Consider the following 27428-nt stretch of genomic DNA (forward strand, 5'->3'; position numbering starts at 1 on the left):
CTCGAGGAAGAGCTTACTGTCATCCTAAATGTGCTCAACAGGCTTTCGCACCCCTCTCTTTCCAATGTATATGTACTGATTCAGCACTGCCTGAAGTGAAAATAAACCATTACTCTAGCATTCAAACACATACTGGTAACAATGTAGACTCAAGTTGCATCAACTGTACATTCAAAGTGACAGAATTACACAAAAACTGGGTTCTGATGTTTAACTATTTTCTCACTGGTGTGCATTTAACTTATTAAAAGAATTTAAATTGAATTAATTTCCCTTGAGAAGTATTGCCTATTTGATAGACAATTATAATTCATTAAGTGCATAGGGACTATTTAAAAAATGAAATGAAAACATTTTTCAATTTACATGCACTTCTTGAGTCACTTTGTGGTCTTCTATGAATTCATGGAAGTCTGAAATTGAGATGAAGCAAGGAGAGAAAACACACTGTAGTCAAGTGTTATAAAACGCATATGCCGCTTTATTTCTATTTCCAAATATGTGAGATGGAACATTAACCTTAAATAAGGACAATGACACACTAAAATTAGACAAAACTCAATTATTTTCTGGTAAAAGCTCAAAATTGTTGACTGTTTCTCTAAATCAAATAATGACAGTACTGGATGCCAACATATTCTTTAAAAGTTAAAAAAATATTGCAAGGAAAATCTTGAAAACATCCCTCTTTCTGTGTCTTCAGAAATCAAGCCTATTCAGTAATAGTTTGGAAAACAGAACTTAAACATAGGCTTATGTTCCAGTCACTATTTTCAAAAGTTACAAGGAGAACAGACCAGGTATTCCAAGTCCACAATATTTTTGTGACAATTTTTTGTGGTGGCTGTCAGTCATTCCTATTTGTTTCAATGGTCTCTGTAAGACCATTACTTTTGTTGTTTTCTAGGTGTGTATCCCTTTTCTTAGTGAAAGTAGCAAACAGTGTATCCATCATTCCCAAAACTTCTAGTAGTTCTTCTTGATAGTCAATCTCTTTTCCTATAGCTTCCTGAAGTTTCAAAAACTGTTTATCAACAATTGCTGACTGCCCAACCACAGGCTGATAAATATCTGTAAAGAAAAACATCACTTAAGAATCCACTTATGTATAAAAAGGTGAAAATTGTATTAGCTAGTTAGAGATGCTTTTAAGGAATCTGGTAGAAGTCCAATATTGTGGACAAATAAAACAGCTTTAATGGTGTTCCAAAAACAGTGGTTGTATGTACTCAAAGTAACTGTATGTCAAACTAACAAAAAAAAGTTTTTATGACCTCTGATACTATTTTTATCTCACAGAAGAAGTGGAAATTATTTGCACTATGTAAGCTTAGAAACATGAAGTATCAAAGGTATTCAAAGACCATGAGGAGCTCCCTGAAGCCACTGCAAATCAGATACTGACTGTGGTCAAAGTTATTTGACAATATCCCCTTTTGGATCATTCTCTTTACAGAGTTCATACTAATAAACAAAGCCATAAGGGTTTGTTTTCTTACAAATGTGGCACTTTCAACCTTATTTCCAAGCTAGCTATATGGCTTTGACAATCTTTTTTTGTGTTGTCCTTACCAGTGATCATATCTGCAACAGTCACCAGCACAGGAGTGAATCTTGGCTCAATCACACGCCTGCAAAATTAGAAGACAGTCCAGTTTTACTGTGTTGTCCACTGCACTCCTACCACCACCAAGAAGCTTTCTCACATAGGCATGCAAACAACTTTTCCTTCATGAAGACACATCACAGAACAGCAGTCAGAGATGCAAGTCAAAAAACCCATATATGTGGTATTTATCCTTCTCCTTTAGGGAAGGCAGTGGGGCTTGGAGGACTGTCAAAAAGCCTCAGGCTCATGAAGACGTAAGAAACCAAGGGTAAAATGTCTGGCAAAGATGTAGAGTATCTCATACTATCAGGAAAACTGCTTTGTGCTAACAGGTAAACTGTTTCAGACCTATTCCAGACCTTGGTATCAGAATGCAAAAGGGATGTGAGACTTCAAGGGTAATAATGTTCTACCCTTCATCAGTTGAAACTCTGTGACAAGTTATTAGAAAATAAGTGTCAAAATAGTCAGAAGGAACTCAAGTTGAAATAATACCTTGCCACAAAGGTAAGGAGGAGATTAACTTGCTTCTCATCTCGGCCTGCAAGGGCACTCCTCAGTGTGCCTCTGCGATGTAGTTCCTGCATGACTGCAACCGTCACTTCAGGAGTATGAAGCATGATGGGTGGCTGGACACATATAAGAAGAGTTTAGTACCAAAGCAGTATCTTTATGCACAACAGAGGGCTGGTATCAGCCAAAAACCAAAATGGAACCAAGTTTGATTCCTTTCTACTTATACACTAAAATGAAATTAGTTTGACATACAGGAAAAAAATCCCATCAGGTGATGGGATTCTTCAATGAGAAAAACCAATACCTTACCTCCAGTACTGCATCAAGAGCATTGGAAGACTGGAAGCTCTTCAGGAGCTTGTCGTATTTCCTCAAAACACGTTTTACAGGTTTACTAACACAGAAATCTTCCTAGAATTCAAAGAAGAGTTCAGAGATGACAAATACACACATATAATGAATTAGACGTATTAGCATGAACAAGCTTTTCTGTCTTTTTATATTCCCTCCCTTCCCTTTCTCCAACCTAGTACATTCCAAAAAACCAATTTTTGACAAGTGCTCCAGTACATATTTCTCATCACCTCATACCTGTTTTGGCATATAAGTTCTTCCTTTGACATAGGTCCTATATGCTGGTTGCCTCTTCTTTTGAGACTTTTCATTTCTTTCTTCAGATTTTCTATGTTTAACATTTAGCACCCCATTGGTCATGCCTACAACTATAGTTTCATCTTCAGGCTAGAACAAAGAAATCACCGTTAGGACTTGCATGCATTATTTGTTGCTAGATCTACCATGTACATTTTTTAATTTTTTTATGTTTCATGACAAGGGTCCTCCAATAACAGTATCATAGGTAACTTAAGGTGGAAGGCATCTCTTTTGAGATCCCATGATCAAATACTTTGGTCAAAACAGGGACATCTTCAAGGCTATGTTTATAAGCAGTATTACAGACTGACTTGTGTTTCAAGCTTAATTATATATTAACATGCTTCTGCAAGTATGAGGATTTGGTTTTTAAAATGGTGTACAACTGCCTTTGGCTATTAATGCCATACAGCAGGCATGAACACCACCTATGAGAAAGGGAAGCTATCATGGAACAGCAGGATTTTGAGAAACAATTCAAAGTTGTTCAAATCACTGGTCACTGGTGTATGTAATTGCACTTCTATAACAAACTGGGTACAAACTTTATCCGGAGAAGCTGTGGATGCTCTATCCCTTGAATGTTCAAGGTTGGATGGGGTTTTGAGCAACCTGGTCTAGTGAACAGTGTCCCTGCCTACAGAATCATGACAGGTATGGATGAGATCAGCTGGTCAAGGTCTCATTTCAGGGCATCAATTGAAGCTAATGAAGATTCAAGTGGAACAGCAAAAGGCAATTCTTCACAGAAGTATCAGAGATGTGCAACTCCTTGTTGAGGAATCTAGATAAGTTTCAAGTATGTCCAAGCTTAAAGAGAGACCGAGCAGACTTAGGAAAGATAAATTCTTTGAATTACACAGAAACTACACTCTGCTAAGCTAGTTTCTCACTTGAAAATGAGTTTAGATTTGTGAGAGTATCAGCAAATTTATCACACACACTTGCCTTGGTTTTAGTTTTCTATATGCATCTACTTATGGCTACAGTTGGAAGCAGCATCTGGAATTGGACTGGTCTTTGGTTTGACTCAGTAGAGGCATTATTATGTTCTTGCATGACCATTTAAAATTGAAGCGGTTTAGTCAACAGAAAACAAAAATTATGTTTTAAAAGATACATTATGCATGCTCTAGAGATGCTAAACTACAGGTATTGCATGTTTTGCAGCTGCTATAGGGGCTTAAAGTTATGGGCTCTGTCTCTTCACCTCCCAGAAAAATTTCAAATTTCCTTTAGCTCAGCTCCCTGGGAAGTAAGGCAGAAAACAAAGAAAAGGCACTCCCTCCAAACACACTCCCCTCTATTCCAGCAGAGCAGGAAAATAGCAAAGCAGCAAAGGTAGCAGAGATCCCTCATAGTCATTTTTACTTCAGAGGTCATGTAAGAGGGTGACTACATGACAACAGCATTGTTTTAAAAACTGGTGCAAGCCTTAAAGTTTCTGGCCAGCAGGTCACTTACTCACTGGAACTCAAACGCTTCAGAGAAATTAAGAGTCTTTGTTTTCTGTTTCCGAGACAGTAAAACACATGCCTTGACAAACTAATTTATTTATGCTCACACCTCATGCTCTTTCTTTTCTTTCTCAGATTAACCTGATACCAGCAATTTTTAAGGCAAGTTCATACCCTGTTCTAAATTTCTCAACAAATTAACTAACTTTTTTTTTTTACTGCTGTCAGAGGACTCACAGGGCTCCTGAAATGCAAAAGGGGAATACAACCTTCTTAAAGTCAAAGGACTTCCGTTCTAAAGTGAATACTTTCCCTATGATATATACTGTCCTCCATAAACACACAATTTCATACAGGTCTAGTCAGGTAACACCTGGTATCTGAATGTATTGTGTTTAAAATCTCTAAATATATTTGTTATGCAGGAGGAATATATTCAGTCACCCCACTTCGCATCCAACAGCATTCTTCTGAAACATCTCCAATAGCCATGAAAGCAAATATTAATTACTTCAGTGACTTAATAGGTACCAGTAATTACTTTATCTAGGAAGACATCTAGTGTACTTACTGACAACGCAAGACTGAGGATGGATGTTGCATAATTAAAGCTGTGGACTACTTTGTAGGATGTAGTACTGTAAATCTTCACATGCCTATACAGAGGAGTCATGATAAAACTGTTGTTAGTAATGCTTCACAGGAATTTGATCACTTTCAACTTCTACAGATCATTTAAGGAACCCGCATATTAATACAATGCATTCCTCAGACTACCACTAGGCTTCTTAGTTATTGCTCTTAAAAGATATTCACAGGTCAAGACAGGATTGCTCTTACCCCTAAAAAGATGAAAATGGAGCAAGGGCACAAGAAGAATTGAAGGCAGATGTAGTGACAATTTGACTTCAAAAGAGCTTATTAGAAAACAGCATCGCTTTGAATCTGTCCTGAAGTTTTAAATGTAAGATCTATTCACAATTTCTGGAAGTAAATCCATAGATATTCTTGTGTCCAACTCCTCCTTATTTGGTTGAAAGTATCAAATATTTAACAAATAAGAAAACAAAATATTATCTTACAACAAGGACAAACTTTAATGTTACTTAATCACAAAGCCTGAGGTAGTATAGGAAGTACAGAAGGGAAAACAGACCACTGTAATTTCAGACCTCTTCATATTTCCAATGTCTCAGAGACCAAGTACTAATACTCACCAACTTAACCAAACAAACAAAAAAGGAGGTCATGTTTCACTTGCCATCCTGGGTACAAAAAGCACACAAATCCCAGGCTTTTTAAAGGTGAATACTAATACATTTTTAGCTACTTAAACTGTATTAAAGAATACTTACTTTACAGAGACTGCAAAGGTCAGTTTAGATTTAAAAAAAAAGCTTATTCAGAAGTTCCCCATATGCATTCCCAAATGGCACATGCAATCCTTACTGACATTCAGATTAGGAAGAAGAAAAGGTTAAAGCATATCACAGAATCATAGTACAGCTTGAGTTGGAAGGGACTTTTAAAGGTCATCTGGACCAACCTCGCTGCAGTGAGCAGGGACATCTACAGAGTTACATGCCCTGGCCCCAAAACCTGTTCTCAAATAAAGCCCAAAACAACATGCACAGATTCACAAATTCTTTTTTTTTTATAGGTAACATAGTCCTAAAGAATTTCAATCACAACAAAGCCACAAAATGTACTAACCTGTCCAGGGATCCTGACAATAACCTTTGTCCAGAGCTGTTTAGGCATAAACAAGTTACAGTTTTATGGTGATTTTTAAGTGAAACTAGTAACTGTCCTCCTTTTAGTACATCCCAAACTTTGACGTATCGACCTCCTATGAAAAGGAAGCACACAAAAAAGTCTTACAATGTACATATTTAAGCTTCTCAGAAAAACTTTTCACAGAATAATACATTATCTCCTTCATAACAGTTTTCTGTACCTACTCACCATCCTCTTCCACTATGACCATCTCCTGGAACAAGACACACTACAAGCCTGCTCTTTTTTAGGCCATTCTGGATGGCGCTAAATGATTCAACATATGCCTTTGCAAAAAAAAATCTATAAAGCACTGGGTTACAGGACTTGTGATGCAATGGTAAGAAGAGACTAAAACCCACTTTTCAATATTAAGAGAAAGACCCAGTCCCATCTTTTCAAAACTTCTTAAGTATGTGCAATCCTTCACTTCAGCACTAGGTAATTAAAGTCTGTATTTTCTAATTAAAAATGTCCTTTTTTTTGGTGGGGCATTTACAAGAATATCAAAACAGATACAAATAAAAGACCTTACTTCCACTCTCCAGATAAACACAGATTCCTAAAGTAGACATCTGAGAAATTCAGCTGTTACATCACCTACCACTTCATTACCAAATTAAAACAACACACAAAAAATAAGTAGCTGAAGTATCTCTCAAATTACAACCACAGAAGATAAATTTGATTTATTTGATTTTAATGAATTACCTGCAGATACTAGAAGTCCACCAGAAGGGAAGAGAAGCACACTCTCCACAGGATGGCCATGTTCTATTGTCATGACACTACCTTTTGTTCGTGCATCAAACAGTTTCACAGTGTGATCATAGGAACCTACAAACACCACCAAAATAGCTTCAGTTTCATAACTTCACTTATTTCAAAAACTACAACAGTCATGTTCTACAACCTAAAGGAGCTCCTGGCTAATTTTAACACTTTTAAACCATATAGTTAAAAATGTCTTGCAGTTTACCTTTGTTAGTTTACAGCCTTCAGGCAAAATAAATTTTCTAATTCTAGCCTTAGCTTCATGTAAGTCCTTAAAAGTAATTTATTTCACTTCCATTAATCAAGCGTATTTATAAAAATAAATATGAGGCAATCTGATGAAAACTAGTCTCCAGTGCTTCCTGAAGTAAGGAATACCAGTTTTTTTCACAGTAGTTTACTACAAATTAATATAAAGCTACTACTAGGAAAACCAAAAGAAAATGGTTTCAAAGAACTTCTCATGTGACCTTTCATTTTTGAGCCAGTTTTGGACTGTACAAACTACAACAGAACTACTGTCCTGCTCCAGAAACCTGATAAAACATTTAAGTCAATCCCAGCCAAAGAATATATTCACAGTAGTTTCTTAACTTTCAAAAGCCAGTTAAAACAGTTCTGTTAATTGCAATAGGCTAAAACAAAAAGATGTTAAAACTCAGCTCATGCTGAATTTCCCCAAAACATGTCAACTTTAGGGTTGTAAAAACCTGTGTAAAAAGACTAATCCTCCATGATTAAAATATAATAAAAAAGATCCTGCTCTATGAAAAGTTTTCTTTCTGCATTTTTCAATTCAATCTAAAAGAAGTATAAATAAAAAATAAAACTGAACCTGTTATAAAGACATCTGCATTCACTTTACTTGCACAGCCGCATCTCACGTAGTCAGTATGTTCACTATATGAAACGATTTCTGTGGCACTCGGAATATCCCACAAAATTGAAGAATAATCATCACCGCCAGAAAATATTCTGTATTTATCAGACAGGAAGCCCACTACATGAACTGGTCTGGAAAATAAAGTCCACAAAACCCAAAGTTAAAATACATACATGTTTCAAGAAGAACTAGTCTGTATGAAGAATATATTAAAGTACTTCAACTTAAAAGTGCAAAGTGTTTCATAAGTTTCAAAGCCTCACTTTAGAGGTTAAGACACTTTACAATTTGTATTTGCAGGCAGAAAAGGGTCATGCTGACAAATGCTTCCCTAAGCACTGCGTGGTATTCCTTAAATGTTTTCCAGGTTTACTAGATTCTCATTCAAAAGCTCTAAATTCTGCACTTGCTACTTAAGAGGTTTGTGTACCAGCACTGTCCTTTAGAAAACATTTACAATTAGTAAATCTTAAGGAAAATTTATAATAGTAAATTTTAAGTACGACTGGTTTGAACAATCATCCTTTTAAAATCACTATTTAAATCTTTACTATCATTGCAACATCCTACCAGAGAATGACTTTGACAGAAAACAGATACAAAAATATTCTTGCAGTTAAGTGTGTCATTAGAACAGGTGATCTACAAACACAGACCTCAAACAGAAACACTCATGACATCAGTCTGGTTGTTTTCCCCTGAAAGGGGGGTTGTTGTTGTACTACACAGAAAAAACATGCATTGATCTTCAACAGCAAAGTAACTTGTTGAACAATTATCATTGTCTTCTCACTGATATCCAGCACTTCTCTTCTAACTCCTTCCCCACCTCAACCTATCATCATGCACTTTTTATGTTTTGTTTTGGGTTTTTTTTAAGGGATTCCTTTTTTTCCTGGCAAGTTTCTTTGTTGGTTTTGTTCAGACATTTTTTAGAACTCTTTTCCTACCAGCATTAAATAAAATGTGCTTACCAATGATATGCAGTCACAAGACTGTATCTATACAACATTAAGAGACACCTACTGGAAACAGAAAACATGTTTACTCTTCTCTACATTCAATTCATATTCAGAATTTTTTAAAAAATTCACTCCAATTTTGAATTTAAGTTCTGCTTTTCAGTTAAGATCTGCATGACAGTTGCAAGCAACACAAGATCAATATTACTAAGGTTTTCAGCAACACAGGAAACAGGCATATAAATAGTAAATATAGGTGAGGCACTGGCATAGGTTACCCAGAGAAGCTGCAGAGGGAAAAAACGCTACTGTCTTACTTGGTGTGGCCATCAAACTGCCTCAGCGGTGCTCTCCCGCTGACATCGAAGAGCCGGATGCTGCTGTCCTCGCTGCCTGCAGCGAGCAGGTGCCCGTCATCCCTGTATGTGGCACAATACGCGGTATCTCGGAAGCGAGAAAACGTTTTGATAGGCTCCTGGGAGTAACGGCCATAGATGTGGATCTGGCAAAACAAGATGCTACGTTTTCTTGTATGATATGCTGGAGTGGGTCCAGAGAAGAACAATGAGGCTGGTGAAAGGATTTGAGCACAAGTGCTATGAGGAAAGGCTGAGGGAGCTGGGGTTGTTTAGCCTGGAGGAGGCTCAGGGGAGACCTTATCACTCTCTACAACTACCTGAAAAGGTGTTGTAGTCAAGTGGGGATTGGTCTCTTCTCTCAGGCAACCAACAGTAGGACAAGAGGGCATGGGCTTAAGCTCTGCCAGAGGAGATTTAGGTTGGATATCAGGAAGAAGTTCTTCACAGAGAGAGTGGTCAGGCATTGGAATGGCCTGCCCAGGGAGGTGGTAGATTCACCAACCCTGGAGGTTTTTAAGGTGAGATTGGACGTGGTGGCACTGAGTGCCATGATCTAGTAACCAAAGTGGGGTTGGATTAAGGGTTGGACTTTATGATCTTGGAGGCCTCTTCCAACCCAACTGACTCTATGATTCTAGATCAACAGAAGGCCAGAATCATAAAACCTCAGAGAAGCCACTTACCCTCGAGGAGGCTGTCACAGCGTAGTTATATGGCAGGACTGGGGAGAAGTCAATTTTATTTACTGCACCGAATTCCTTTATCTGAACAGGTGTCTAAAACGATTGTGGTAAAGACCATTAAACACACATTAGCATACCATCAAATATGAAACCAGCAAAATAAAAACTATTCTTCCTATGGAGTTCAAAACTCCACTAGAACCAAATCCGTTTTTAATTACAACGATACCGAATTACGCTTCTGCCATTCTTCTCTAGCTCTCATTTTTTTCCAATAGACGCATTATAACTGACCCAGTAATTACGTGTTTGGATGGAAAAAAACTAATTTACGCGTGTTTAAAAAAAATACATCGATTAGATGCACGAAAGCGCTAAATATAAATTCCAGGTTAGTAATTACGAGTGTTGGTCCGGCTCGTACCTTGTACCCCCGCCAGTACAGTGTGTCCTGCGTGATCCTCTCGCCGAGCTTGGGGCACGCCTGCACCACCACCGGCTTGTACGCGGCCATGGCTACGGCGCGGGGGCCGCGGGCCGAGGCGAAGGCCGCGCCGCCTCTCGCCGGGGAGCGTCTTGGGCTGCCGCGTCGCGCTGCCACCCGCGGGCCGGGCTGCGCCTGTCCAGGAAGGGCTCGGGTAGCGCCGCTGGGCCCAGGCCGCGCAGGGACTCGGCACACGCTTCCACCCGCGATGGCGGCCCCGCGCCTGCCGCCGGGAGAGGCCGCACGGGCGCATCCGCAGCGCGTCACCGCACGTCACTTCCGTCCCCGGCAGCGGCACAGAGAGCGGCGCCGAGGTGGGAGCGGGGCCGGGGTGAGGTCCGGACGGGCGCGGGCAGAAGGCACAAGCGGGGAGCCAGGCTGCATTGAGTTATGGGCGGTGGGTGCTTCCCGCTCTGTGACCTTTCGTCCCGGAGCCGACTGACTCCAGGGAGCGGGGAGGGTTCTGGGCGTGCCCAGCCCGACGTGCTGACTCCCGCGGAACTGTGAGCAGGCCCCTGGTGTCCTGCGGTGTCTGCCGTCAGCCCAAGAGGCATTCGGGTTTTTTTCCAACGTGCGTGGTAGAAGCCATTTGTTTACTGTACGCGGGTTGTGAAAAGACACAAAGGGGCTTAAAGTCACTTCAACTCTCCCTTCAAGTCTGATGTTTTTAAGGAATAAAGTTATCTTCTTTTAGCTTGTTCCTGCCTTGGGATAAACCTGGCTGGTTGTGGTGTGGGCTTTTTTGTTGCAACCAGACAAATACTCTGAAGCATCACTTGGATGAAACTCACACTAGCTTCGTTATAGAATTTGGCTTATACAGCCATGGGATAAAATGTAAATGGACAATTCGGTCACTTGCTTGTGACTGCAACAAGACTGATAAATCACCAGTGTTTTGACAGTCAAAACTAAATGCCATAAGCTTAAATGAAGCCAAGTTTGGTGCATTGTATGCATTGTTTCACCACAGTGTTCCTAACCTCTGTTATATGTGTTTGTTTGCAGGTGGTTCAAAAATTTAGACTTGGCTGGACAGAATCGAACTTGGCTGGAAACCATGAAGAAACACTTTGCATGAAACCTTCATGTGATTGAAGGCCATGGCATCTTCAACAAACTTGGATGTTGGGGCCCAGTTAATTGTGGAAGAATGTACTGCTAGCTACAGCCTTCCACCCATGCCAGACATTAAAGTGGAGCATCGGCTTGACTCCAGCACTGAGCAAGGCCCAGCTCAGAGTGTCACCATGGGGATGAAATTCATTTTGCCTAATAGATTTGATATGAATGTCTGCTCACGATTTGTGAAATCTCTGAATGAGGAGGACAGTAAAAATATTCAAGACCAAGTCAACTCTGACCTTGAAGTTGCATCTGTCTTATTTAAAGGTTGAATTCTTGGTAGAAATTGTTTTCTGTAGACTGCATCATCTTGTTAAGCTATTATGTTTTCTAAAAGAAGAGCCTTTACTTTATATGTGTATTGATCAGTTTTCTAAGATTTGTTCTCCTGATATTTTTATTATCTTCTGAATGGATTATTAATGTAAAATTAATTTCCTCCACAATTACTTTTTAATTTTTTTATAAATTGAAAAATAGTGGTACAAAAAGTATAATAAGAGCTGATAGTGATCATGAAAATGTGTGTAGCATGTGCTACACAGCAATATGGATGTGTACATCTTCACAAAACACTGCTGAAAGCACTGTAGGATCATTTCAACTTCAGTAGCTTTCAGCAGCGTATTCTGTCTTTTCACTGGTATGATGAAAAAATAACATTTATTGCTGTGGCTGTACAAGGGCTGTAGTTGTAGTGATGAGCTTGCCAGTTTAGCTTCATGCTACCTGAAAGAAAATGCTCCAGTTTTGGATCCCTGCTGCTAGTCCAGCCATTGCTGGGCAGCTTCATCAGCATCAATCCACACTTTTTTGTGGCTGGGAATATTGATACAGAAGGAAACTAGGAGTTCTGTTTATTTCCTCTTCACAATTGTGGTTCCTTGCACTCACTGTCATATTGCAGACTGTTCGTGAGGTTGAATGCCACCCATTTCCTGTAACAAATGCAAACACAAGCTTATTTTGAATTTTGATAGTTTCAATGGTTTGTATTGTTGGGCTGCAATTTCACCATTGTAGTTTTCACACTTCTTTGATTTGCAGGCCCTAAGTGCTCACTCGCAGAGCCACAGGTCTGAGACCCATCAGCAATAGGGTGTTTTTTCTGAGGTAACATTTGTAAATCCCATAGAAGTAGTCCTGCAGATCCAAGGACCACAGGTTAAAATCTGGTAGGACTCTTAATTTGATGAAGTCAGCTGTAGGTATTTGATTTGCAAACTAAACGTAATTTCATTTTCAGCCTGTTATGCTCTGCGTCTTTGAATTTGTTCTTTCCAAGTATTTGTGCTGGTTTAAGGGTAAACCAGCAGGAGAAATGACAAGTCAGAGTTATATTTTACTAAAGAGGTTACAATAAATATAGTGATACGGAGAAAAAATTGACTTTAATGCACAATAACCAGATGTATAACCCAGCACCTTGGGGCATGAACAAAGTGGTGTTCATTAGCCCCTGTGAGAGCGCCATGTGGTCCCTCTGAGCAGAAAGTAAAAGGAAAGGAAAACTTGTTGGTGAGGATGATGGTTGCAGTCTGGTTGAGAGCAGCAGTCACAGTCCTATTGGGGTTCTGGTCCTCCCCTGGATCCAATGAGTGGTAGTCCGTCCCAAACCCCAAATATATATGCTCAGGTTCAGGTGGGAATGCCCAGTACTTTCCCCAGGGTGAGGAGTTTCACAATGGGTGATTTACTCTGTGAGTCATGGGATAGTTTTGGAATCTTTGATGGCCCATTAGCATACATGACCCCTCAGGCTGGGTATGAAGGTGTTGGTGCCTCCCGGGAGGGGAATTGTAGTGGCTGAGTCGTTGATGTGATGACAAACACTCCTCTGTCTCACAGGGTCCTTTAACACCCAGCTTATAGACTCAGGTGTCAGCTGTGCCCTGGGCAGCTGCTGCAAATGGTCAATTGTTAACTGTTCATGAGAACTTACGCAGAGGGTGTAGAATACAGAGCTTTGTTTATACCCACACAGGGATAAATTAGTCCCAGCTGTTGAACTAGGACAGGTTTATGATTACAAAGTTCTCTGTGGTGTTAATTCAGTGTATGTGTTAATTAGCTTCCAGTCATTAATTACTGCTGCACACTGGTTCAAGTCAATATGGAGTCTAATCCTTCAATGTGTCTGCAGTTTTTAATCAGTTAGCTTCTTAAAAATTACTTGGCTTCTCAACTACTTCTCAAAACTCAAAGTTGCTTTTGAGAATTACAAGCCAAGACAACATATAACTATATTCTATAGTAAAATGCCATTAGCTTTTAAGAGAAAGCAAGAAAAGTTGGTACAAAGGAATATATCAGCACTGAATGGTTTCCTGAATTCTAAGTGGTGACCTGCTGTTGCATTTTATGCAGGTTAGTGTGGAACATCTCTCTTCCCACTGAATAAGTATTTGTAAGGCATTCATAATGCTGTTGAAATACTACCCAAGAGTGGAAAGAGCCCTGGAGAAAAAAGTTAGTGAAAGTAATCTCCACCCATGCAGCGGAGCGGCTGGGAGCAGGCAAAGGCATGAGCTGAGCAGTCTGCACGTCTGACCAGACCTGCAACATGCTATTGCATTGGAGAGTGTCTGTAAGGATATGACGGGTTGAGTGGAGCCCTCCTACCAATCAATCCATGCCAGGCATGTTGAAAAATACAGACAAAGGCTTACCTCATTTAGAAAGCAAGTTGGTTTTGGAGGACATTATGCCATACTGAATGTGTGTGGTAGCAGCATTGTTTCATGCTAGAAATGAATGCAGCCCTTTATTCAGCTTTCACAATACATGGTAGAAAAAGCACATGTCACAAAGCTTTCTTAACATGGATTTTAAAGGTCTTGTGATGCTGGTGCTTTCCAGTTTGACTTAGAGTCTGTGTCTTGCTTTTAATGCACTTACTAGTACTGAAATCCTGTCTGGTTTTTTTTTGTTCGATGTAGCTGAATGCAACAGCCACACTTCTCCTTCCCCTGGGATCCAAGTAAGACATGTTTATACTCCGTCAACTACTAAGCATTTCTCACCAATAAAACAATCAACTACCCTAACTAACAAACACAGGGGAAACGAAGTCTCTACAACACCTCTGCTTGTAAACTGTAAGTATCCTTCTGCCTTACTGTTAATAATTATTTTGTGAACTGTATGTTGGGTGCTTGAGAGACTTTTCAGTTTTTTCTCTGGTGTTGCAATGAACTTTAATGTAGGAAGAAAACACTGAGACAGTCTTGTCTAACATCACATGTTCCCACCACAAAATACTCATCTACCTGTTTTATTGAATTAATGACAAGCATATTTTCCCAAAAGAATCTAATTATTGATTTAAATAATGTAGGTAAAGATTTCTCTAATTTTTTTCTAAGCTGTAAGTTAATGTACTTTGTATACGTTTTCAGAACTTGTGCATCTTGTAAAATTTATTAGTTGATTGGTAAGTGCTACAGAATACTGCAAATGTCCTGATTGTCATGGACCTTGAAAATTATTTAAGTATTTAAGGTGAGTTTTTTTCTGAATTGTCAAGCATTTTCTTTATAAATTCATTTGCTGTTACTTACTTCATCTGTAAATTATTTCCTCTATAAACTGTAGGTCAATTAAAAAAAGGAAAAAGCCATTTGCATGGGAAAAATAATCTGGTGCGCTGGTATAGGCCTCTGAATAAAGTACTCTGTCTTTCTGAAATTTTCACATAGTGACTAAGAATAGTACAGTCAACATTTACTGATCAACATTTAGTTGATATAAACATTACCTGATTTTGTTATTGTATAATGTGGACAATTCATTACATACTCCCTCCTGAGCATCCTTCAGTCTGCTCTAAGTTGCAGTTATGAAAACCATGCAGCCATTCAGTTCACTGTGGGATTGGATATTTTTTTCTTTATAATCTCTTAAGAATTATTCTGTTTTTAATACATGGGACCTTATATTAAGGAATAATAAAAAAAATCTCACAATCTTTCCCTTCCCTTCTATATGTGAAGTTGTATGTAGTTTTGTAATGTCTCATCTATTCCACGTTGTAGTGAATGAGAGTCACGCTAGAGGGTCTCCTGCTGGCATGTGATGTCTTAGGTGAAATTTTTAAATTAAACATCCTTAATTTATCAAGAGATGCTTATTTTCATTTGATAAATGGCCTTTCTGTAATCTTGGGTTGATGACCAAACAGCAGAGAAGAGAACATGTTGCTTTGTAAAGAGTCAGTATGGAAAATACCTTTGCTTTCAAGCAGAACTTCTGCATTGGTTAAAAAATTACCTAAACCTATGAAATGCTTTGGAAACTTCAGTTTTTAAGAGAGTGATTTCAGTTCAGAGTATAAGGTAAAACCTATCTACACTCTCAAATCCAAGTTCTGTACTGCTCAAGCCACAAGACATGTTAACTTCAAATAAAGTAGAATGAAAACTGGAATGTGTATTACATGCTTTTTCTTCCTTTTTTGCAGCTTTATCAGTTCATCAGCTGGCTGCTCAGGGAGAAATGTTATATCTGGCCACACGTATTGAACAAGGTAAGTCAGAGGGAGGTTAAATACCTTCTTTTTTAATTTGGGTCACTTACACACTGTTGTTCTTGACCTTTTCCCCAAAGCTGTATTAAAAAAGTTCTTGATTCTAGTACAAATTAAAGGATATTTGAGATATCTGTTCTTTGCAGATGTTGACTATTGTTTTGTATCAGTCTATTATTCACTCAGTGCTATGATTTGCATTTTAAATTAAAACATTAGCATTAATAGCAGTAGGTAAATCCCTTCCTTTCCTTGCTCTCTAGCTATAGAAGTAATCCATGGAAATGAGAAAAGGATCTGTTAGTTCTATCAAAGGAGTTAATTTTATTTTATTTTTAAATTACCTTTGTAATTTAAAGCACATTTCTATTAATGGTGGCTTTCCAATTCTATTTAATCAATCAGCATAAAGACCTGCATTTTGCTAATTTAAACCATGGCTTACACCTGCAATGTGATAGTACTACACATTCTGAGTTGTGTGGTAGTCTTCATTGTGGCATTTGTGTGTCCACAATACATATTCAAAATTTCAACTGTACATATTAAATTTAGTACTATTTAATTAATAGTATATTGTTATTGTATTATAATAGTAGTCATCCATGCTTTCAGTGCACCCTTCTTGAAATGTTTACTGGAAAGCAGGTAATGAGTCACTGAGTCTATGTACTTTGTAATAAGCCATATATATGAAAAGCAGATCAATTCTAGAATATGGGTAATAATTAAAAATGCTTATTTTGGTACTATGATAAGCATGGAATTGTTAAAGTATAGATATTAAAAAAAATGCAACTGAACTATTTCAGTCAGCCAATTGTTAAAAAATGGGTTTTTTTCTTCCAGCTGCACTAGACTTAGACCTTAATTGTTTTTACAAACCACCTTATTGATATATGAACTTTGGGGGGAATGGAGTTCTATCTATATTGCTGTGCAGGCTCATTCTTTACAAGATTGTGGGGCTCACTATATTGAAAAAAACACTACCTGCAGTATAATACAGAATGTACCTCTTTATTTTTCAGTTATTCTTTTCTTCTCTTTCCAAAAATAAAGCCCAGATTACAAACAACTTGTAACATTTCTGAATAAGAACAGAGTTTATAGAGTTTAAAAACTTAAACTAAAAGGTTAAATTTTACTTTCATCAGTTGGATGTTGTTTTCTTTCTTGGACAAAGTTATTTCCACCACCACTGGTACAGTATTTTGTTAAGATGGGAATGACTTTTAGGTCACACTGGGACTTGGTGAATACGTGGTATTCACCATGGATACATCAACACATTTCACCAGCTCATACAGTGCAGTAGTGAAAGGGATTACTGAGTTACATATTTTTCTTCAAACAGAAAATTTAATCAATCATAAGGATGAAGAAGGATTTACCCCTCTGATGTGGGCTGCAGCTCATGGGCAGATTGCAGTAGTGGAATTTCTCCTCCAGAATGTAAGTTAAAAACCACACTTCATTTTGAATGTCCTTACTCATTAGTTCATTTTGCCTTCATAAGTTTGTCAATGTTGGTATAAACATTTTCAAGTTAAGTTCTATGTGAAACCTCGAATTTGCTTCTTGTCTTTAAATTGATACTATTCTTTCAGGGTGCAGATCCTCAGATTCTGGGCAAGGGCCGAGAAAGTGCCCTCTCGCTGGCCTGCAGTAAAGGATACACAGATATTGTCAAAATGCTGCTTGACTGTGGAGTTGATGTCAATGAGTATGACTGGGTAAGACTAGCTGAAATTTATGTCAGAGGGTGCTGTGATAAGAAAACTGAAGCAGGACATAGCACTGGCTTGGGTTCAAAAATTGTTCTACCTCTTCTGAAATACCTGAGAGTTTCAAAACTTTATAAGATAAGAGAATTTGACCCCTCTAGTTCTGACTTCTTGGTAGAAAGAGAATAACACTAATGTTGGCTCCTTGTAGAAGTGCGATCTGCAAGTTTAAAAAATAGACAAAAAATGATGGAAGTTTTGAAGAACCTCATTTTCATAAAACCTGTGAAATCTCTTACTTGTAAGTATACTCTTGTGTGAAGAATTAGAACTGGGGACTGCTTAATCACTATCTAAGGCATTTCTCTGCTTTTGCAGAATGGAGGTACACCCTTACTATATGCAGTACATGGGAACCATGTGAAATGTGTAAAAATTCTCCTTGGTAAGCACACTGTTCAAACAGAATTATCAATAATAATGTACTATCAGTTCTCATTGTCAGAAATACAAGATTCTGTTCCTGTTTTACATAGAAAGTGGTGCTGATCCAACTATCGAAACAGATGCTGGCTATAATTCCATGGATTTGGCTGTAGCCTTGGGTTATCGGAGTGGTGAGTATTGTAAATGGGAACTTTTTCTAAAATTTTTAGTATTTACAGCTCCTTGTTTATGTAGCTGCTGTAATGGCCGAGTAGAAGGTTTTGCTGCTTATACCTGTCCTATAAGTCTTAATACCTCTAAATGCATCAGGCCAAAATGGGTAGGAGCTTCCATCCCTGTTTCAGAAAGCCAGCTGCCTAGTAAGAAAACGTCGCTGTCCTGGAGCTACATCAGTGGGCACAAATAATGGTGTTTAGGGCTGATGCAGCCATGATTCAGATAAGGGAAGCGGAGCTGCTCCCCTACCCTGTACAGTGGAGTGTATTGCACTGGACAATAGTAAGAGGCCTGCAGCCTTCCTGAACGCCTCACTCTGGGTGATTGGCATGAAGTGATGTAGTTTGCAAAACCTTATGAAGCACAAAGAAGGGACTCTTTTTTGGGTTTTTTTTCCCTCATGCTGCCTTCAGTTTGAAAGCTGTGAAATGTCTGCTATTACAAAAATGAGCTGTACCAAAAAATAAGTCCAGCACTACATGTGTAGCTTCTTCAAGCTTATGAGTGAGCCAGTAACTTCACAGATGTTTAGATGTAGGACTGCTTCAAGAATTCAATCTCAAAATGTTCCACAGAACAAATGCCTAGTAAATTTTTTTGCCTACTTACCATTTTTAGGCTAAAAATTTCCTTTCCATATGCTAGCAATCTACCAAACCAGAGAACAGATGATGACCCCTCAAAACCATCGTCTGCCTTACTGGATGTATTGTTTTCACATCATACAAGGCTTTTATTTTCTGAAGGGATTGCAAACTCTCTTCATAGAGTGAATTTATTCTTGTCTAGTTTTTATTAAATCATTGTAGAGAACAATTAGGCATCTGCTAGAAAAAACAATACAACCCTAAAAATATGAAAAAATTGAACACTAATTGACCTCATCTTTTTCTCTGCTTTAGTTCAACAGGTTATTGAATCTCATTTATTAAAGCTACTTCAAAATATCAAGGAATAAAGTCTGACTCTTCTGTCAGTGTCAGTTCTTGGCTTGGGGATTTGAACTGCTTTTTAGCCTTGTAATTGGTGACAAAGGTTGGTTGTCTTATAACTTTACCTCAGTTCAAGTATTTACTGGGTTTAATTAGGCTTTTTAGTATTCTTCCTCTTCTTTCACTGTTGTTCATACAAATATGGAATGTCATCCTTTTCTTAAGCATATTTTATATAATTTTAGAAGAAAAAGTCCATTGTCATGCATGAAAAACTTTGTAAATAAACCTAATTTTGACCATCTAAATGTTTACACTGAGTGCAGTAGGTGGCACTGTGCCAAGTGTCCTAGTTCATTACATCATTCATACATATTCACAGTGAGAAATGTGTTTAGATATTGAGGTATATCACCACAGAGGATAGATGTCTTTACTGTTGATAATACTAAAATGTGCATTGTTGTGTGTGATAGTTTTTGATATCCCCAGTTTATATTTGTCCTGACTTCACCCAGGCTAGGGTTAATTTTTGCAGTAAGTAGGAGGGGCATGGCTGGGTCCCTTTGTCATTGCCAGGGATATGGAGGAGTCTCTTCTAGGAAGCAGGAATTCCTTCCGCTTGGAGTGGTGTGGCTGTGGCGGGGTCAGGTCAAGCTCCATTGTGAGCATTTTTGCATGTGAATCACTCTCTCTTTTGTACACTTCTGTTATTAATATTGTTGCTGTTACTTGTTTTCTTAACTCATTGCTGTTTGCAGTAAACTGTTCTTTTTCTCAGCCTATGATCTTTACCTTTTGTGCCTCCAATTCCCCTTTCCATCCAACCTCACAGGGAGGGGAGAGGGAGCGGGGAAGCGCATGAGTGCCAGCATGGTTTGGAGGGTGTAAGGAGGAGCTCTAACTTGGGGAGTACTATTTCTAATCCAGGACAGCCTTATTTGGCACCCAGTGTGGGGCATGAAGGGTTGAGATAACAATAGATCTGACCACAGCAGGTTGGAAATAAAACTGATCTATCCATTTATTGTATTAGGTGCAGAGCCACTGGTCATAATGTTGCATAGTCTGTTTATGTGGGTGTGGTATCCAACCCTGTATATATTTGCATTTGTGCCACTCATGATGTTATTTTGCAGAGTAGGGAGAGGGATCAGGATTGCTTTCTTCATGTACTGTGGGATATCAGTTTATGGCATGATAGCAAGGGCAGTGAGGGTTATTTGGGACGTGTGTTCAGTGCTGCTCTCCTATTCTTTCCTCAGGCACTACCTTTGGAAGCTCATTAATAATTGTACCCAGTCTCTGGGGAAGAATGATTTTCCCCAGGTTTTCAACCCCTTTTTCTCCTTCAGGCCTGTTACAATCTTTGGAGAATTATGAATTCCCTTTGGATGTTAAGGAAAGCATGTTCTTGTTGCTAAGTCTGCCAGGTCTCCTCAGTGCACTCCACACCATGATTACAGTCAAGAAAGAGGTTTCTAGGAAGGTCATTTAGAGGTGTGCCCTGAGGGTGGACAGTCACAAGTGGCATAGAAGGTGGGAGAATATGGCCGGCTTTTGAAGGATTAATCTGCTCCAATGGTTTATAAGTTCACCCCGAACAACTACAGTATTCTAATAAAGTGGCAGAATATGCGAAGGAGAAGTGGCGTGGCAACTCCAGAGAGGCATAAAGTTATACAGTATGCTGGCTACTATTTATCAGACACTGCTAGTCACTAGACAGCACCCTTAGTGGGAGGAGGAGGACAGCAGACCAAGAGGCACCATGACCAGTGAAACTGCAGCTGCAACTGCCAGTAGCAGTGGCCTGATACAGAAGAAGAAATCCAAGTTTGCAGTGAGGGATGAAGATGAAGAAAGCAGGGCCCTCACAACAGGAGGAAGAGGCAGAGCCAGAGATAATCACCTGATCCCTATCCCTGGTTGAGTTGCAAGATGTACAAAGAGATTTCATTCAGCAGTTGGGTGAGCCCCTGGTAACCCGGATGCTCTTGTGCTGGGATATTGCAGCCCACAATATAACACTAGATGGTAGTGAAGTCAAACAGCCGGAATCCCTGTCCCAAGATGGACTTTGACAAGGGGTTTGGGAAGAAGGCAGAAACTCTCAGCCTCTGGAGGCAACTTTCTCAAGTATGAGGGAAAGATATTCTCTTGAGGATCAGTAGTGTGCCCAAACAAGTGGAACACCATGGAGAAAGGTACCCAATACATGAAACAATCAGCTGTGCTGGAGGTAATCTGTAGGGATTCAAAGAGCGAGCAGTCCCCTGTAGATTCAGATGAAGTCCAGTGTACACAATCCATGCAGTGGAAGTTCATGTGAAGAATGCCATTGTCGTACACCAACTCACTGGCATTCATGTCTGTTACAACCTGCCCCTGAGGACAAGGGTAGTTCAGGCTCTTGGTAATAAATCCCTTTGGAAAGATTAGAGTGAAAAGACGCTGCATGATCAGTGTTTATATACATATATATATATATATATATATATGTATATGTATGTTGGATTTATTTCAGAACAATTTGATTGCAGTGAAAAGGAGGTATGTAGCCATTTTGGTTTTTATTATCTATAGTAATATAACAATAGAAAAGTATAAAAATATCACTTAACCAAATATATAAGGAAAATAAAGGAAGGATGAGTGGAAAGATACCACCATCTGTGGATCCAGTGACAAGGCTTGACTGTTGCCATTTCAATGTCCGTTCGTTGAAGTGATAGTCACAGTTGTGATCCGTTGTGGGTTGGCAAAACCTGTGAAACACAAAATTCAGTGGGTTAATACACATTTGTGTTTACATGGGAAAGCTCAGGCAACTCCCCTGGGGGTAGAGTTTTACACTATCTGATTCAGCACTGTGAATCATGCACCGTTCTCTGGTGGAAGGCTCCAGAAATGAGTCTGGAGATGCCTTGGGGGTCTTAGATGGTTTATGACACATTCTAAAACAGGACAGCTGCTTCTCATATCAGTGTAGTTGAGCCAGTTATGTCCCATCAGAAGGGGTGAATAACTTCAGACCTGTATGTGAATGTTGTGGTATCTCCCCTGCCGGCTAGTTTTACAGCTGAGCCAACTGTGTAAGGAGGACATTGGCATGATACCAGTGTGCCATCCCATCTAGCAGAATCTGCTGCTTATCAGCCTCTGCCCTTTTTTGGCTCAAAACCTAGCTTCTTGCTAAACAAATGTTGATTTGTCAGTGGTTAGCCTGTGGTGGTCACGCTGTCTGCATCAGACATTTTGCCACTACACACCCAAAACTCTCCTCCTCCCCCTCATTGGGAATGGGAAGGTGGAGGTGGGGGAGCTGCAAACCCAGCTCTAGCAAAGCACCCTGTCACTTCCACAAATGGCTGATTGTTTTGAGTCATGAACCTTTGCCTTTGACACTGTCTCCCATAATATACTCCTGGAAAAGTTGGTAGCCCATGGCCTGGACAAGTGTACCCTCTCCTGGGTTAGGAGCTGACTGAAGGGTCGGGCCCAGAGAGTGCTGGTGAACGGAGCTGCATCCAGCTGGCGGCTGGTCACTAGTGGTGTTCCCCAGGGGTCTGTGTTGGGTCCAATTCTGTTTAACATCTTTATTGATGATTTAGATGAGGGGATTGAGACCATCATCAACAAATTTGCTGATGACACCAAGTTGGGAGGGAGTGTCAACCTGCTGGAAGGCAGGAGGGCTCTGCAGAGGGATCTGGATAGGCTTCAGAGATGGGCTGATTCCAATGGGATGAAGTTCAATAAGGCCAAGTGCCGGGTCCTGCACTTTGGCCACAACAACCCCATGCAGCGCTACAGGCTGGGGACAGCGTGGCTGGAGAGCAGCCAGGCAGAAAGGGACCTTGGAGTACTAATTGACAGGAAGCTCAACATGAGCCAACAGTGGCCAAGAAGGCCAATGGAATCCTGTCCTGTATCAAAAATAGCGTGGCCAGCAGGACCAGGGAAGTGATCCTTCCCCTGTACTCTGCGTTGGTGAGGCCACACCTTGAGTACTGTGTTCAGTTCTGGGCCCCTCATTTCAGGAAAGATATTGAGGTGCTGGAGCGGGTCCAGAGAAGAGCTACAAGGCTGGTGAAGGGACTGGAGCATAGGTCCTATGGGGAGGGGCTGAGGGAGCTGGGGTTGTTTAGCCTGGAGAAGAGGAGGCTCAGAGGTGACTTCATCATTGTCTAGAACTACCTGAAGGGAAGTTCTAGCCAGGTGGGGGCTGGTCTCTTCTCCCAGGCACTCAGCAATAGGACAAGGGGGCACAGGCTCAAGCTCTGCCAGGGGAAATTTAAGTTGGATATCAGAAAAATATTCTTTCCAGAGAGACTAATCAGGCATTGGAATGGGCTGCCCAGAGAGGTGGTGTATTCACCATCCGTGGAGATTTTTAAACACAGATTGGCCGTGGCACTGAGTGCCATGATCTGGTAAATGGACTGGAGTTGGACCAAGGGTTGGACTTGATGATCTCGGAAGTCTTTTCCAACCCAATCGATTCTGTGATTCTATGATTCTAACCATTTAGTCTTTCACAATATCAGTGGAAGAAGAAAAAAACCAGTGCTCCAGTGACTGCCTAACTCCACCACTGTGAAGATCCTCTATTTTCCTCCCTATCATCTGTGCCTCAGCTATGAAAAGACTGTCCAAGACTGTGAACAGATTTGAAAGACTCAAGCAAACTGAAGGGGAAATGTCCCATGCCACACCAGTATGGACCAGAGTCCCTGCTACTGAAGTCAAGCATCTTCCTGCTCAGGAGAGAGGGTACACACCATGAGGTAATCTGTGGTTTTACCTCCATGACCAAGGAGAGGATGTGAAGAAGTGGGATTGAAAACCCATCTCTGTCCTAGCAGTATGGGTACATGAGTTGAGAGGAAGAACCAGCTAGGAAACTCTTCAAGGATAAATGCTGCTCCAGTTTCCAGTGGGCAAGTTCTCAGTCAAATAGAAGGGATGATTTCACTTCCGATCCTCTTGAAGGGACCTCCAGGTCATATTTACAAGAGGTAGACAGTGAATACTATGAGCAGAACTAGAGGGGCCCTGTGTCCAGCCAGGTAGAGGAAAGAGACAATGGAATTTACTGGACTGCATGGACCTGGCACAATGGTATAGTGCTTTAGTTAACACTGGTATGCAATGTACCGTGGTGCCATCAGGACTTGTAGGAGCAGAATCCATCTCTATTTCTGAGGTGACAGGGGGATCCCAACAGCTGACCATACTGGAAGCTGAGGTGAGCCTGACTGTGAGTAAATAGTAAAATCACCCCATTGTGACTGGCCCAGAGGCAAAGATTACTTCAGGATAGGGTACTTCAAAGACCCAGAAGGACATCATTGGGCTTTTGAGATAGCTACTGTGGAGACAGAGGAAAATAGCTGAATACCTTGCCTCATCTCTCAGAGGACCCTTCTGCTGGGGGACTGCTGAGGGTGGAAGAACAATTGGTACCAATCATTACTATAACTGCTCTGCTGGCAATACCACACCAACAGGTCCTCCAAAACCCTCATCCATGAGATGATTTGCGAAAACTGGAGAGCCAGGGAGTGGTCAGCAAGACTCGCTCACCCTTCAGCAGTCCTATATGGCCACTGGAGAAGTCCAGTTGAGAGTGGAGACTGACAGCAGATTATTGTGGCCTGAATAATTAATTTTAATAATTAATAATTGTGGCCTGAATTTATTGTCACACCACCCCTGAGAACTGCTGTGCCAGCCATACTGGAACTTCAGTACAAACTGGAGTCCAAGGCAGAAAAGTGGTGTCACCGTTAACATTTCTAATGAGTTTTTCTCTGTTCCTTTGGCAGCAGAGTGCAGGCCACAGTTTGCTTTTGTATGGCAGGCTGTGCAGTACATATGAAACTGACTGCCAAAGGGCAGAAAGCATAACCCCACTATTTGCCATGGACACATTCAGACTGCACTGGAAAAGGGTGGGGCTTCAGAATATTTACAATACATTGATGGCATCACTATGCAGGGCAACACAGCAGAGGAAGTTTTTCAGAAAGAGGAGAAGATAATCCACATTCTCCTGAAGGCTGGTGTTGCCATAAAGGAAGGCCAAGGGACCTGCCCAGGAAATTTAAGACTAAAATGTCAAAATGGACCTCAAATTCCAGTAGACATGGTCAACAAAATAGCAGCTATGTCCCCATCAACCAGCAGAAAGGATACACAGGCTTTCACAGGCACTGTGGGGTTTTGGAGGATGCATATTCCAGAGTACAATCAGATTGTAAACCCTCTCTATTGTGTGACATGGAAGAAGAATGATTTCAAGTGGGGTCCTGAACAATAAAAAGCTTTTGAACAAATTGAACAGGAGATCGTTGATGCAGTAGCCCTTGGGCTAGTCAGAACAGGACAACTTGTGAAAAATGTTATCTCCATGGCAGCCAGGGAGAATGGTCCTTCTTGGACTGTGGCAAAAAGGCCAAAACTACTACACATGCTGAGAAGGCCCCACCATATAATCAAGTACCTGAAAATGAAAAGTAGTACAGTCTTCACTGATGCTTCCTGCAGTATTATAGGAATATATTGAAAATGGAAAACTGCTGTGTGGAGTCCTACATGGGGAGTCACAGAGCTATTGAGGGTCAATGAGGATCAAGTCAGGTGGAAAAGCTGAAAGCCATCCAGCTGGCTTTACATACTGCTGAATGAGAAAAATGGCCAGCATTCTACCTCCGCACTGACTCACGCATGGTACCAAATGCTCTTGGGGGTGGCTGGACTGATGGAAAAAGAACTGTTGGCAGCACAGAGGGAAACCCATTTGGGCTGCTGAATTGTGGCAAGATATCACTGCTCAGGTAAAGTTAGCTGTAAAAGTACATCATGTAGATGTGCACATACCAAGAGCTGGGCTGCTGAGGAGCATTGCCACAACAGACAGGTGAATCAAGCTGCCAAGATTAAAAGTGTCTCAGGGGGATCTGGACTGGCAATATAAAGGTAATTTATTTCTGTTTATTCCTAAGGCCCGTGATGCATTAGGTCATCAGGGAAGAGCTGCAGCATATAGATGGGTATAGCATATATGAGGAATGTGTTTAGAAAAGACTTTTGGGGTTAGTCTTGCCTTAAGTAAAGGCAAACCCTCTGTGGGATTGTTTTTGCTCAAAGTTCTGGGTGTGCTTGGTGTGTAACGCAGAGGGATTGGGAAACACAATGTGTACTGCAAGGGGATTTTTTGGGTGAAAACAGTCCGTAATGTTGAATTGTATATGTAATATTGGTTGCTGAAGTACACTGCCACTGTGTGCCATAACTACCATGAACAGTGAGGATGGACTGCTCCTGATGCAACTTGCAACCAAGTGACAGCACACCAGCTCTCCTGCCCTGGAAGACATCTAGGATAGATAGAACCCACAGTCATGGACTAAATGAACTCAACATGCGTCTTCTTCGACAGCCATTGACTACAGAAATGATGCTTGTATATGTATATATATATATATGCATATGTGTGTGTATATCTGGATCTGGGCATGATGTAGATGGTATAGAATAAGGGGTGAATAATGTTCTGCTTCCAACCAGTACAGGGTTAATTTTTGCAGTAGCCAGAAGGGGGCATGGCAGAGAAGCAGAGGTTATTCTGTATCACCTCACAACACTGCTGGGGGAGGGACTCCATGGAAGGAGCAATCAGGTAATGCCAGTTCCAAACCAGATGGTGCAGTCAGATAATGCGGCTTTGAAGCAATCACATGTGAATTGTTTCCCTGTCTTGTAGACTTTGTTATTCATATTGTGGGTTTTACTGTTTGTTTTCTTATCTCATTGCTGTTTCCAGTAAATTTTTCTTAGCTCGTGATTTCAACCTTTTGTGCCTCCAGTTCTCTCCAGTGCACCACAGGGGGAGGGCAGGTAGTGAACAGCACATGGTTTCAGTGGGAACATTAAATTGGGGAATACCATTCCTAAATCCTGACACTACCTGATTTCTTTCCACTTGCCTTCCTGTGGTAGTTCTGAAATCACTAGGCCAGTGCATCCTAGGTAGAAATCTCCTTGGTATCAGAAAGCCTAATTGCAAGTACAGAATTCCTAGCTCCTAAATACCTTTCATGCAGTGGCTGAAAAGAGGCTTCAGCTGTATGGGAAAAAAAGCCACAGTCTACTCTATACCAGTCTTCTTCACCCACACTTGTCCTTTGGCTCATAGAATACCCCAAGTTAAAAGGGACCTGTAAAGATCTTTGGGTCATACTCTCTGCTCCTTGTAGGATGATCCTTATCGGTCTCTTCCAACTTGAAATAT

The 27428-nt window shown here is 40.5% G+C and overlaps 2 protein-coding genes across 5 annotated transcripts; one reads left to right on the forward strand and one right to left on the reverse strand.

The window, feature by feature from the left end:
* Nucleotides 1-460: 460 nt before the first annotated feature.
* UTP15 (UTP15 small subunit processome component) lies at nucleotides 461-10424 on the reverse strand. Its single transcript, XM_071581520.1, has 12 exons — nucleotides 10098-10424; nucleotides 9674-9766; nucleotides 8949-9133; nucleotides 7622-7800; nucleotides 6724-6849; nucleotides 5950-6085; nucleotides 4808-4892; nucleotides 2717-2866; nucleotides 2435-2536; nucleotides 2105-2238; nucleotides 1573-1631; nucleotides 461-1071 (listed from the first exon to the last, which is right to left on the reverse strand). The coding sequence occupies exons 1-12, from the start codon at nucleotides 10185-10187 to the stop codon at nucleotides 848-850; spliced, it is 1563 nt and encodes a 520-aa protein (XP_071437621.1). The 5' UTR covers nucleotides 10188-10424; the 3' UTR covers nucleotides 461-847.
* Nucleotides 10367-26987, forward strand: ANKRA2 (ankyrin repeat family A member 2). Of its 4 annotated transcripts, none has more exons than XM_071581522.1 (9): nucleotides 10367-10471; nucleotides 11166-11549; nucleotides 14222-14380; nucleotides 15742-15807; nucleotides 17165-17262; nucleotides 17418-17543; nucleotides 17913-17979; nucleotides 18071-18151; nucleotides 19100-26987. In XM_071581522.1, the coding sequence occupies exons 2-9, from the start codon at nucleotides 11261-11263 to the stop codon at nucleotides 19153-19155; spliced, it is 942 nt and encodes a 313-aa protein (XP_071437623.1). In that variant the 5' UTR covers nucleotides 10367-10471; nucleotides 11166-11260; the 3' UTR covers nucleotides 19156-26987. The 4 variants fall into 4 exon arrangements, with proteins under 4 accessions (XP_071437623.1, XP_071437624.1, XP_071437622.1 ...); XM_071581523.1 differs by having other exon boundaries at nucleotides 10441-10488; XM_071581521.1 differs by having other exon boundaries at nucleotides 10467-10554.
* Nucleotides 26988-27428: the final 441 nt, after the last annotated feature.

This window comes from Pithys albifrons, chromosome Z (assembly GCF_047495875.1).
Source record: "Pithys albifrons albifrons isolate INPA30051 chromosome Z, PitAlb_v1, whole genome shotgun sequence".
NCBI classification, from domain to species: domain Eukaryota; kingdom Metazoa; phylum Chordata; class Aves; order Passeriformes; family Thamnophilidae; genus Pithys; species Pithys albifrons.